General features: G+C 45.5%; 2 protein-coding genes across 2 annotated transcripts in view; both read left to right on the forward strand.

Moving 5' to 3' along the window:
• The window catches only part of LOC119401630 (zonadhesin), a 297,434-nt gene that overhangs the window by 166,650 nt on the left and 117,289 nt on the right, over positions 1–13,495 (forward strand). The gene's annotated exons all lie outside the window — the stretch shown is intronic.
• Positions 7,982–12,143, forward strand: LOC119401637 (zonadhesin). Its single transcript, XM_037668544.2, has 3 exons — positions 7,982–8,136; positions 8,974–9,289; positions 11,089–12,143. Exons 1-3 carry the CDS (start codon positions 8,046–8,048, stop codon positions 12,098–12,100), a joined length of 1,419 nt encoding a protein of 472 aa, XP_037524472.1. The 5' UTR covers positions 7,982–8,045; the 3' UTR covers positions 12,101–12,143.

The following is a 13,495-nucleotide window of genomic DNA, read 5'->3' on the forward strand; positions in this document are numbered from 1 at the left end:
TGATTCCTCAAACGCAACGACTAAAAAAATATTTTGGCGAAAAAAGTCGGGTTAAATAAGAGTTGTGATAAAAGGGAAGAATAACCCGTGTGCGGTTAGCATGTTTTCCTTCTATGCGAACGCTCCAGGCTTCAGTTCTTAGGACTAAAACGTGGAACTTTTCAGCGCTTAGCACTGAAACGTTCCAGGTTTGAATGCTTAGAACTGAAACCTGTTTCCGCTGCGTTTCAGTTCTTAGCATTGAAATGTAAGCGGAAACAATTATTTCAAGACGTCGATTACCGTATCCACTGCTTGATCGACGGCTTGACAGCATTTTTAGTTAACAATTAATCTCCTCCAGCTCGGGCATTGGTGGACTGTGCGAAATATTCGTTTTACATTATGACTGGCCACTCGGTTTCTGAACGCCTGCAGCACCTAGTAACACGTAGTGCCCAACGTTGTGGTAACATTGTGACAACAATTGGTGCTATCAAAACTGAGGCACGATACATAGTAACGTGCTCGCCCTTGTAAGGTCCTTGTGGGTATTAAGTATTTGTTGCTGCCTTTAACTCTATTTATGATTGCCAAAGCGCCATGGTAGAGAAGTGTCGGCAATGCAACCAAGTCGAAAGAATAGGGGTCGCTATTTCTGATATTTAATGAAATGTAACAAAACTGGGGTAAATGAAAATGAATGTGAAATAAAGCACACATTTCACTCATTTAAAAAATGCGATACCATCTGCCCTCTGCAAAGACGTCAGTTTCGCCGGGTTGGCGTGTAAAGTGTGTATAGTAATGCCAGCTGCGTTCCTTGATGTTTTTGTGGAGTGTCAGTGTATACCGCAAAAGCTTGCGCAAGGGCCGCACGCCCAAATTGGCAGTCTATATATAGGGAAGAAGTTGCAACCTCGAACGAAAAATGAAAAAAAAAATGACATTTCACAAGACGTGCTTCAACTCGCCACATATTCCAGTGGTCGAATTCAAAGTTGATGTCGCGAGATTTAAGAAAACAGGTATAGCTAACGCCACAGATTTGACCGAATGTATCCCAACTTCCAGTGTGTTGAAAAACCGGGCGCAAGCAGCTATGGAAGCGGTGGATGGGGTGATGTAGCCAATTGCACAGCACGCATGAATGAATGCACGTATTATGAATGAAATATGATTGATTTTGTAGCTGCAGTGTGAAATCATTTAGGATTACTACAGACTACGTACTCGCAGCTGGACGAATTAGACCGTATTACCTGGTTTCATATACCATATTTACACGAATCTAGGCCGGCCCCGATCCTAAGCAGACCGCCGAAATTCGCAAGGCCAGGAAAAAAAAAAAACCTTAATAATTGCACTAAAATATAAGCCAACCCCTCCAGTGTCGCAGATCGTTTTTTCGAAAAGAAAAGAACATCGGCTTAGATTCGAATAAATACTGTAATAGCCGCAACAAAACCCAAACAACGGTTCTTACACCATCGTGTGTGTTGACCATGCTTAATTTTGCATCGGTTTTTGCCGCAGGCGTCCTGTCCCGTTTGTCACGAACAACAGACACCTTGAGAAGAACCCTAGGGCAACGACGAAAACGGCGTTCTGTTCCACTGAACGTAAAGTTGCCGCCAGCGGCGATATCCTCCAACACCATAGATGATGTTCCAGGTAAGCATACATGAGCGCTTTTTTTTGTGTGACGCTTTCTATGTGCAATATGATAACTGTTCCTTTAAGCGCAACTGTGCTTGAGCGTAATTTTCACCAGAAACTTTAGCTTTGCTGTGCCATTTCTATATTCCAAATAACGGGAGCATACTGCCTATTGGCTGTTGACATTTGCATGCTCTTGCTGCCTCTAGCCTATTTTTCATGCTTTTAGTAGCTGTAGGCAAAGCATTTGGGGTGAGTCTATTGAATAGAAGCATGCCCGGTCAAATGTATACTAGTCATGTTTAAGTATATAAAAACAGAATTATTTTCAGGACTTTTCTTCTTGAGAGAAATTGTTTTATATAAATTGATGCACTTAGTGTAAAAGGAGCTTCATGAATACAGACTTTCATTATATATCGTAAATTAATTTTTTCTTGTGCGTTCTTGTACTGTGAACTGTCGTGTAGAGGGTTGTAGTCTACGCCGCGCTTTTCTGCTTGTGGATAGTGAATGCAGGCACCGAAACATACGAATAACTTGCTTGTAGCAATGTTTAGCATCGCTCGAATTGATAAACACAGAATGATAACCTATTCTATTAGGAATTGCCAACCTGGTTAGGTTAGGTTTGGTTAAACATAAGGAGCAATGAGCAACATGTGCGATGAGGACCGCGCCACGGTCTCAATTCGCAATGTCTGTATCCTAGACGAAAGCTTACGATCTAAAGATCATGCCGAAATTCGGCAACAGACGTAGGTGCGTAGCGTCACTAAACATGCCTAAAGTTAGCTCAGCAGATTTAAATACGTGTTATGGTGTGAGCATACACCATCATATTGCTGAAAAATACATTTGTCAAATAGTACAACGTGTTTGAAGTCAAAAGCACCATTTTCACATTATTGAAACGCGTTACTAAGACACAGACATGCGAAGACGCACTCGTGGTCGAAGTATAGGCACCGAGAAAATCCAGTAAGCTTACAAGCTGGCCTCGACAGCGGTTCTTGACGTGGATGTGGCGATGTGCATTCTTATTTTGGAGAAATGATGGTACCACAAGAAAGTGGGGGAATGAAATGAAACAAAAAGAAAAAGAAAAGCCCCATTTACGGTCCCTTATCCATACGCGTAAGACGACTTGAAGATGAAAGCCACCTTTTTTTTTGTCCTCATTCTGTCGTATAGAACCTCTGCACAAAATGTGTCAACAACAAGCCTATCAGGTAGCGCTCCATAGCGGAGTTCACGTGTTCGATGCAAGCCTTAGTGTTAGCCGCACGTAATTCCACACATAGCCAAGCCAATCTCGTGCGACAGCTTGATTGAGAGACTGACATTCACATAGCCCTGCATGACTGCAAATGATACTGCGTCCTGTGGTTGGGCCGCCCCTCAGCACCCCCCCCCCCTCGTGCGCACGCCTATGGGACCACCAGGTAGTTGTTAAGTGCCCAGGTTTCCGCTGTCGCATACAAATTGAAATGTAGGGCGAAGCGTGAAGCAGGGTGTCTGAGATTGTGAAAGCTATAGCCGTTATATTTGTTAATTCAATTCTTTTCCTTGTGTGATTATTCATGCGACTGATCACCATTCACTGATTGTCAGTTGGATAATACGCATTGTGTAACTTTGTTTAGTTTACCTTGTTCGAAGTGCCATTATAATAGTAGTAGTAAGCTTTATTTTTCTCCGAGATGGTGTTTAGGGAGGACGGGAGTGGGAAGAGCAAACTAAAAAAGAGCAAGACAAAACATGAAATTTCATGCTATTACAGCTGCAATTACTACATTTCTCAAACAGATCACTTGAAGATGGTGCACTGTGGTCGTCACGAGGTACCCAACCGTGGCCACCACTGGGACCATTTCTGTCACCCCGAAGCAACGTGGAAGACCGTGCAGCGCATGCGCCCAGACTGTGTGTGCGCTCCAGGGTACCTACGCAACTCGTGGGGCGACTGCATAAGCTATGCCGAGTGTCACCACTGCATGGAGAAGCATCACCTGAACATGGACTACAACCTGTGCGAATCGCAGTGCCCTCTAGTATGCAATCAGCCCATCGACAGGAACTGCCCCGATACGTGCTACGAAGAGTGTTCATGCAGACCAGGTTACATTAGGTACGTAATCGTTACAGTTATGGTATTTATAGATTATTTTAGTATTTATGGTCATCGAATGGGACACACAGAATACGTCGGCACCCCAAGATGTACCACTATTAGAAGACTTGGCTCCATCTTATTGCTGATGTGTTATCCATATTAGATAGCCCAAACGGAAGTGAACCTGAGTGAAATGTCATAGTTTTCACAGAATTATATTTTATTTATTTCACTTTTCTGTCGTTCAGTCCAAGCAGGGAAATATGTACAACACGCGCACACGCGTGCACACAAGCAAGCAAAAAACAAAACAAAAAAACAAAACCCAAATTAGAGCGTAGCATGGGCAAGGTAGATGGTAACAAATTCCACTCTGCGATGGTTCCCGAGAAGGTTGAATATTATAAGAACAAGTTCTTGCGGATATAGGTTTAATGTAATGGCTGTGTGACTGTGTATAGCAGAGTAAAAAAGGAAACTGCTCTTTCGAATGTGCCATTGTCAAACGGATTCCGGCTTTGATAGTGCGAATTTATTACGTTTTTTGCAGATCGTATCCGAACGGGCCTTGCATAAGCATCCACAAATGCCTGCCAGGTTGTCCCAGTGACAAGCAGTACTTCACTCTGTGCCGCTCTTCCTGTCCAGCCACATGTGCGAACCCCTTCCCTTCAAATTGTCCAGAGTTCTGCGCCGGCGAGGGATGCACCTGTAAGCCGGGCTACCTCGCCCTACATCTCGAACCACTCGTATGCGTTCTACCGGAACAATGCCCCGGATATCACAGGAGGTGTCACGGCAAGAACCAGGTGTACACAAGATGCAAGCCACGTTGTCCGGCGACTTGCTGGGGCAAACAGCATCAGGCGTGCATGGCCGACTGTGCCGGTAGCGGCTGCGTCTGCAAGCCAGGATTTGTGATCAGTAGCTGGAATCCGCTGACTTGCGTTCATCCCGCTCAATGCGCTCTGTTTAACCACACTTCGCATTCTATGCACACCGAGTCGTTAAAAGCATAATTCTCACCGTAATGTGACGAAGTTTTTACAGAGTCTTAAAGTCTTTTTGCAGCAGAAAAGCGGGAGTAATTTAATTTTTTTAGAATCATACGCGCTGCAGGAATCTCTAAACAATAAAATGAATATTATCACTTTCGTCTGCCTTAATTGTGTTGAAAAGGAATATATTTGGCACGCATGTACATTAAAGCAGAAATATTGGTAGCCATGAAGTCTTAAGGACGTGCACATCGATGAAGGCAGTTGGCATGTGCAGGGTCATCCACTCTTAGGGTGAACAGGGCTCAGCGTGACAGCGCTCCGCGGAGCGACACTGCATTCCCTGCGGGAGTGCATCGAAAGGAAGCGGAGCATGCTTTGCTGAAGCGGAGCATGCATTCCGCTACAGCGAAGTGAGCACAGCGCGCTCCACCAGAGCTGTATCCATCTGCACCTGCGGCGCTACGCTTCGACGCGCGGGCGCGCCGGATGCACCCGCACTGCGCGTAGCGCGGCCACGAATTTGCTTTATATGCTACCTTAAGGTACAGAGTTCCCCGTAGGTCTGGATAGCAAGCACCACTATGCGGCGAAGCCGTACTCCGCTTCTGCAAGCGACATGCCCATAGCGACAACGACCGACTTCACTGGCGTGTCGAAGACCGACGATGAACTTGACTAACGATGACTAGTGTCAATCCAGTTCGCTGCAGCGGTTGCGTCTAGAAATACAAAATTTACCCCGAGAGTCACCTTCTCCGCAATACATGGTTACTAACGGAGTTTGGAAAACAGACGCGGAACACAGCTACGAAAATGCAGCATATGAAGCTACTGTTAATAAGCAGGTCACTCACCAATGTCAAAATAAAATAAAATAATGTTTCCGGATCCGTAATAATCCCTTGTTCACAATGGAATGACGGTAAGCAGCAGGTCCTTAAGTAGCGTTGAGCGCATGACGCGAACTTCTGGAGTAAACGAGGTTTAGTATGCCAGATGATTTATTGATTGTGTTACTTGCCTGAATTATTAGTGATTCGAGACTGAGCATCGTAGTGAAATTCTTCTCCGTGGCCAAGACGTGCGTGTTATGCCAGATTAGCTACGCGTGGCCCGTCTCCCCGGCGTGCTCTGCGATGCATTTGTCACTGTGTGGCCATCGGCGACGTTATTCGTTGGCTACTTTAGACACCTGCAGAAATTTCCGCTTTCGCCAATGTATACCGATTCGCAATCGGTGCAATGGATCTGGTAGACCGCACCAGCGAAACGTTGCCGAGGAATGAGAGGATCCTTCCCATTTAGCAAGTCACCCTTAAGCTAGCTTGCTGAAACATGCTTGATCTGCACGCCACGTTTTCTAAAGACACGGGCTGGGGCTTCCATTAGACCTCGAATGTCCGAACAGCAGCCCTCGTGTGCTGACCTGAATTGCCCATTGCTTGGCCGTCTGTCTGCTGGCTATGCATGATGAACTTTGTCGTCTCCTAATAAAATGTTTGTGTGCCCATTCCTGACGAGGTCGTTTTCGATGGTCTGAAGCTCTTCCTACAGGCTGCTTTTATTTAAACAGGTGCGAATGGCTCGTTGAACAACAGAACAGGAACACTGAGAGTCTGTGGGATGCCGGACGAACTGACCCGTAGTTGAGGTATCTAGCCGAGTGGGATGGCACTCGGTACACGCTGAAGGCGAGTCCCTTGGGAGCACGTTTCACCATTGCACCGAAGAAAGAGAGGCAACGTCTTTCTCTTCTTCCATGGTGAACTTGATGGAAGGCTTGATGGCGCTGAGGCAGTCAAGTAAAGATTGAACGTCACCCTTCTTTTATAACGCAGAAGCAATCGTCGACCTATCTCAGGAATACTTTGGGTGTCGGCTGAAATGATTCCAATGCCCTATTTTCAATTGCTACCACTGCGGTGCAGTGTTTCAGGAGCACAGTCATTCGATTGTGAAGAAGATCCCGAAATCTCATTTGATTTGTTTGACATTGGTCAGTGACCTGCATATTAACAATGAATTTACCTGACCAGACGGTATTCCTTCGAACTCTCAACTATACACAGTAACTCTACGCGGGCCAGTTAAGCATTTTTCAAAAAAAGCATGGACGAGCATGTAGATGCGATCGCGTAGCTGTGTTATGCGGAGCGCTTCGAAGCGAGTCTGCGCATGCGCAGGAACACCTGGAGGGATGGCTCCGTCTTTGTCTTTCGGAGGTCTACACATCCACTTCCGAAAGTTAATTCGAGCGCAAGAATAGTATATTTTTACTTCTCGTTGTGAACTTCACCACTGACAATATAATGCAGGATAGCCTTCATCAAAACACTCATCGCTGTGACACGCAGCGATGATAAGTCAACAAAGAGATGATTGACATGCGCATCATTTTTAGGCACGAGCACGTGCACACGAATGCGCTTACTATCCTCCTGAGGGTCGTTTTTTTCAGTATTTGGACGTTTTTATAACAATGACGAAAAACATCGCGGTTCGTCGTATGCTCATCTTGATGAAAAAGGCACACTGACAGACTCGGACTCAAGGAAAGAACAATGAAGCCAGCACACACTCGCATCGATAAGTTTATTGATGAAACATAGGAATGCGTAGCTTTTCATTAAGCGCGTAGTACGGTTCCTCTCGCCCATGACACAAAACACCGAATGACTTTTCACAGTGAAAAAAGAAATATTTTGTAAGACGTCATGTGTGAAGCAGAAAACACAAACCATCAAGATAAAAACATACCTAAGGGATGGTATGCGTCCATTAAAATGAACACATACGAACTATCCCAAATGTCCGCTCTGTTACATTGCAGGCGTCTGGCCTTATGTCGAGTAAAGCCGAGCAACGAGAGGTGAGGTACAGCACGACCGCGAAGGAACGAGTCCTAACAGTGAAGCTATTTCATATTAATGTCTACTTGCATCATCTACCATATAGACGTACAAGGACGCGGCTACAACAAAAACCCAAACTCTACATGGGTGTGCATGAAGAGAAACTCCACGCTCACAGCTGCATTCTGACGATTTCTATTGTTCCTCTGTCTCTATACAGGGCCATACGGGTCTACCTGCGAAGCCTTATTTTCTTCTATAGCAACCTTCTGGGAATGAGTGCCTCAAAAGTATTGTCCAATTATTCAGTGTCAAGTGAAACGAGACGGCAATTCATTCAAATCTAAAAATAAACAAGCCATTATCAATATTAGGTCTGATGTAGAATGCTTGTTTTTAAGATAATAACGGTCGGGTCCGGTCACCTAGTAAACGGAGATGGCGGTGCAACTAATCTCACAAGCAGTGTCGATTCGAGGGCCAATAATTCTTTTTATTGCAGCTATCGCTGTAAGTGCACAATACACAGGTGGGTATTGACACATGTTATTGTATCAATTTTCCGGGATTTTGGAATCGAAATTGACGGGTTAGAAGGAAGCACTGTCGCTGAAGTTAGATGAGTGGGCTGAGGCGCGAGTTGGCGATTAGTTCTGAATTGGAGCGCTAAAACGATATACTGGGGAAATGAAGATGACAACACCAGCTCTCGTATTCTCAACTTTTTCCCGATTGTGCGCCGTTTTTAATGTTCCATTTCATAACGGTAAGGTTGAGGCCAAAGTTAACTGAGGCCAATTGAAAATGCTGGGAACATTTCTTAATACCATCTATGATCGCCAATCGTGAGTCCGCTTATATTGCGCCTTTAAAATACAGAAAGTGCATTCAAAACCTTGCCGCCTCTTTCATTTTTCGCAATTACTCAGGTCCCACTCATGCCTCGACTTTCAGGAAACTTTAAGCTTGCCAAATTTGCTTAAGCATCGCAACTGTTCCCGCCTCTGATTATTACTTAAAGTGTATAATTAAGACGCTGTCTTGAATTATTTTGCATATCGAGCCCTATTTTGCCTAAATCAGGCCACAGCTACAAAACAGAAGACCGTGCTTGCCGTAGGAACTTATTCAGTTCCAAAGAGATATGTCTGCGAGAACCACGAACTCGCTTTCGTCGCTCTTGTCCTGAACGTGAACTTCCATCAGGCTGCTGGCCTTATGTTCTCTTATACTTGATGCATACGTGTATTCTTTACTATCCGGCCCTTTCCGTAATAGCTTTGGTCGCTGAGAATAATCGAATTAAATAGAAAGTAGATATCGGCGATAATTCTGTGAAGATGACCATTTCATATTTCTCTCGTAGGTATAAACCACAAGTGTAACTCTCTAGAGGTCCCGGTCCTCGACGGTATACCTCGCACGGATTTATTCTGCAAGCCAGAGCTTGCAAGTTTTGCCGAGCTATACAAACGACGCTACTGCCTATGCAAGGCGGGATACATTCGCAACGCTTGGGGCCAGTGCATCAGGTTGGAAGAGTGCTACGGCTGCCACTTCACTGCCAACGCTGATTTCAGCCCCTGTTCCTCGGCCTGCCCACATATATGTGGCCTGCCAACGCCTGCGAATTGTACCAAGCAGTGCGTGAGTGGCTGCGCATGCGCTCCGGGTTTCGTTAGGTGAGTTGTTTTATTATTATGAATGTTGTGTACAATTGTTGTGGATCGCTATGTCTAATTCGCCAAGTAACCGATATTTGGTCAACAATGGTTGTTCATTGTACTTAAACGTTTTAGGTTAGACTGCCTACCAGCCTGTGGCCAAAAATGTAGAAAGTGTTGACATTGTGACTGTGTAGTAATGAAAGGTATCCATAATATATAACAGGGGCGAAATACAAAAGAAAAAAAGTTCGGGAGATCTCACGCCTTGTGGGAATCCGTTTCATGCGAAGCAATCAGCGAGTAGTTCTCTATACTGCATTTTTTGGCTTTGAGTCAAGCATTACGAGGGGAATAGACGTGTTTTTGTAAGCGTACTAGATGTGTGCACATCGTGGCCATACCTGGCACGTCGACTACACCGTCGTTTAAGGGGTAACTTGTGGTCTGACGCAAGTCAGCACTCACTTTAGAGCACAGACGTGAGTACTATCAAAATTGAGTGCACTTTACCGGTGCGATGATGCGAATATTATACGTAGCTTTTGTTAGCGTATTCCTCCGGGATGAAGCAACGCTTGAATATAGCTTGCTGAATCATAGGAATACAAATGTAACGTTTATTAGACTTCTATGAAAGCGGAGCCAACACTGGAACCACAATTGACGCTAACCCCGCGTGACGCCTGTATCATGTAAGTACATATGTAATGTTTATTGCTGTGTTATAAAATCAGATTTCCAGCACTGAAACCACAACTGACGCCGCACCGACATTACACCTTCATAGAGTCTTTTTGCAAAGCAGTTTCAAGACGTGGCGTGGCTCTCCGACGGAATACATGACTGCCGCGCACAATGTTCGGGTTCGATTCCTACTTGGAACCTGCTTTTATTATTTGCATTCGTCGAATCAATGCTGCCGATGTCGGTTTTTCGTTACGCTCTCGCATTTAAATTACGAATGTCTGTTCTCACTGTTCCTGGGAAGATATAAACTGTCAATAACCTGTGGCGCATAACCGCTTACCGTCGCCGTGGTATATGGGTATGTGTCACACGTGTCTGGAAGAAGGGATTTGACGTCGTACGCGACAGTACTTTCACGCTATTGATGTCATGACCAGACAGTCATATACGTCAAATCCTCTTACCATCCCACGCGAATTTTGGTCTACACTAAGCTAAGGAGGCGATCACGAGAGCATCCAGACGTAGGCGGATAGATAGATAGATAGATAGATAGATAGATAGATAGATAGATAGATAGATAGATACGCAGATATATATATATATATATATATATATATATATATATATATATATATATATATATATATATATATATATATATATATATATATATATATATATATATATATATATATATATATATATATATATAGAAACGCTCAAAGGTCCTTGGGTTCGCTAAGAAATGCTTCGCATTTAAAAAGTAGTCACTCTATGTGTGCTCCATCAGTGAATAAATGCAGTACAAAAGCTCAAAGATCAGAATTTCGGGAAACGGATGCACGTTCGGTGCGATACTGCCGCTAAAATATTACAATGCATTAACGCTCAAAATTGAAGCCTCGGGAAGTTCCCATGCTTCGCACGATCGGCATGTGTTAGACGATGGTCAGAGACAGCACTATTCATTTGACGGGGGTTGACGTATATTCATGCGTAGCAATCAAGCAAGCAAGATAGCCTTTCATTTACTCACCCGCAAAGTCCTATATCTTGGCGAGTATTTCTGCATATTCTCGAGCATTCAATCAAGTGAACTTCGTGCACTTTGACAATTTTCGCAGGACTTTCCCGAACGGACCGTGCATAAGCCTGACTCTATGTATGCAAAGCTGCCTCGGTCCTCATCAGATGTACACGACATGCTCGCCGCTATGTCCGCTGACTTGCGAGAACCCTGATCCGAGGTGGTGTCCACCAGCCTGCGGTGGTTATCGCTGCGTATGCCAACCTGGCTACGTCGCGTTAACCCACGTCCCCCTGGTCTGCATTCCACCAGACCAGTGCCCCGACCACAACGTAACCTGCTCGGGACCGCATCAAAGGTACACGACTTGCAAGTCACGCTGCCCCGTCACTTGTTTCGACAACCGCCGACGTCCCTGCACGACACAGTGCGGGGGACAAGGCTGCGTCTGCAGGAAAGGCTACGTACAGCTGCAAGCGGATCCGCTCGTCTGCGTACGACGACAGGAATGCCCACCCAGGCCAAGATGTCCCAGTCATGGTCAGGCTTACACGACCTGCCTATCTCGCTGCCCAGAAACTTGCTCCGATGCTAAACCTCGACTCTGCCCTGCTGTCTGTGCGGGCGAAGGATGTGCCTGTGATAAAGGCTTCGTCCAATTACAAGCCGACCCGCTAATTTGTGTCCGCAAGAAGGAATGCCCGTCACATCCGAGGCAGTGTCTGGGTGCGAACCAGGTCTTCACGGACTGCAAATCCCGTTGTCCGGCAACTTGCTCCGAGAGTGAGCCTCGCGTCTGTCCAGCGGGCTGTGCTGGCCATGGTTGTGTCTGCAAGAAAGGTTACGTGCAGCTGCGAGCGTTGCCACTTATTTGCGTTCGCCGAAAATATTGCCCGACAATGCCCAAGGTGTGCCCAGCTTCCAACCAAGAGTACACGTCTTGCAAGTCAACCTGTCCGCTTACGTGCACCCAGAAATTACCTCGCATGTGTACTTCTAAGTGTGCTGGAGAAGGCTGCGTCTGCAAGCAAGGCTACGTCCAGTTGCGTGAGGAACCTCTACTTTGCGTTCCGCCGGATGAATGTCCTTCCAAACAAGGAGTGTTTTAAAGGCGTAACAATCCCGCCGAAATAAATTTTTGTTCCTACCTTTTCCGACATGTGTTTTGTTTGAACATAAAGGAAGCCGGTGGTGCTTTGAAGGCTCACGGGGGGAAGATCTGAGAACGAATACGCAACAAATATTCACAAGATAATTCTTACTGTCGTGGAAGTGCGATATACATTGTTTTCATCCGATGTCCTGGGATATGGCGTGCACCATTCCTTTTGTTGTGAAGAAATAGCACTTTTCGGACAATTTATTGCAAGTGAAAACAGAACTTTGATTTATCTAAAGTTCACCTGGTCACAGGTTACGTTTCGTAAGAGTAGCTAATGAAACCTTTGCCAGAATAGTTGTACGTTTACTATGCATTTTTTCATCAGGGGATATTGCAAAAAATACCAAAAAATCTAAGCAAGCAAATGCAAGCGAGCGAAATGCTTCCAGGTGAAACCGCAACCTGACAGCGCTGGTATTGGACGTTAGGAAGGTTCCTTAAAGTTCTAGATACGATGCGACAAAAAGTGTGACAAGTTAAAGAATGGTTATCTTGGCTTAATACAACGGGTTTTTTTTCCTTGTCACGCGTTATAGTCGCATTCTCTATTGGCAAAGTGTAAGCTTTTAGTTAAGCACCTAATTTACACCATTTTACTTACACGCATACTGTCAATGGCATAGATCAACTCAGTCGTCGTTCGATAAATGTAATTATCAGCAATGTTTCAGGATGCCTAAATTTGCGCTCGTTAGAGAAACGGTCGCAATCGAGGTCATTCGGAAAAGTATACTCTTAAGAAAGAGCTGTGCTATTTACTAACGTGGGGATAATAAACACTTGTCACAACATTCTCTACCTACGTAGTAAGTGCAGCTGCTAACACCAAATTTTTTAGCATCCTGGTGGGCTCAGTCGGTAGAGCGACGGCTTTGTAAAGCGTTGGTCTCAGGTTCGATGTCCGGGCCAGGACGGCCTTGTCTTCAACTAAGAAGCTTACCCGAGAAATCCTTACGGATTTCCTACGTGGGTTCGTGCAAGAAACGGATGGTTGTCAAGTATCCGTTTGCTAACCCTTCCGCCACCTTGTGGCATTCCGCCGAACGCATTTGCAGTAGGAATTCTTGGGATAGTTTTCCCCAGCACAGGGTAGCCGGTCGGTCTGAAAACTGGCTAACCTCCCTGTCCTGTTTTTTAGATGCGAAGAATCTTATTAGCGAGCTTGATCCGGTGGCGTCCTCGCTCCACTGCGCATGTGCGTCCCCTCCCCCTCTCTCTCCTCTCCTAGCTCACCTCTCTCGCGCGCGCCTCATTCTCTCCTGCGCAACGCCACGATGAGCGCCAGCCCATGCGCCTCACCTCCCCCTGGATGGAGCTGAATGGAGACTGGAAGCAGTGGTTT

This window comes from Rhipicephalus sanguineus, chromosome 8 (assembly GCF_013339695.2).
Source record: "Rhipicephalus sanguineus isolate Rsan-2018 chromosome 8, BIME_Rsan_1.4, whole genome shotgun sequence".
In the NCBI taxonomy this organism is placed as follows: Eukaryota; Metazoa; Arthropoda; class Arachnida; order Ixodida; family Ixodidae; genus Rhipicephalus; species Rhipicephalus sanguineus.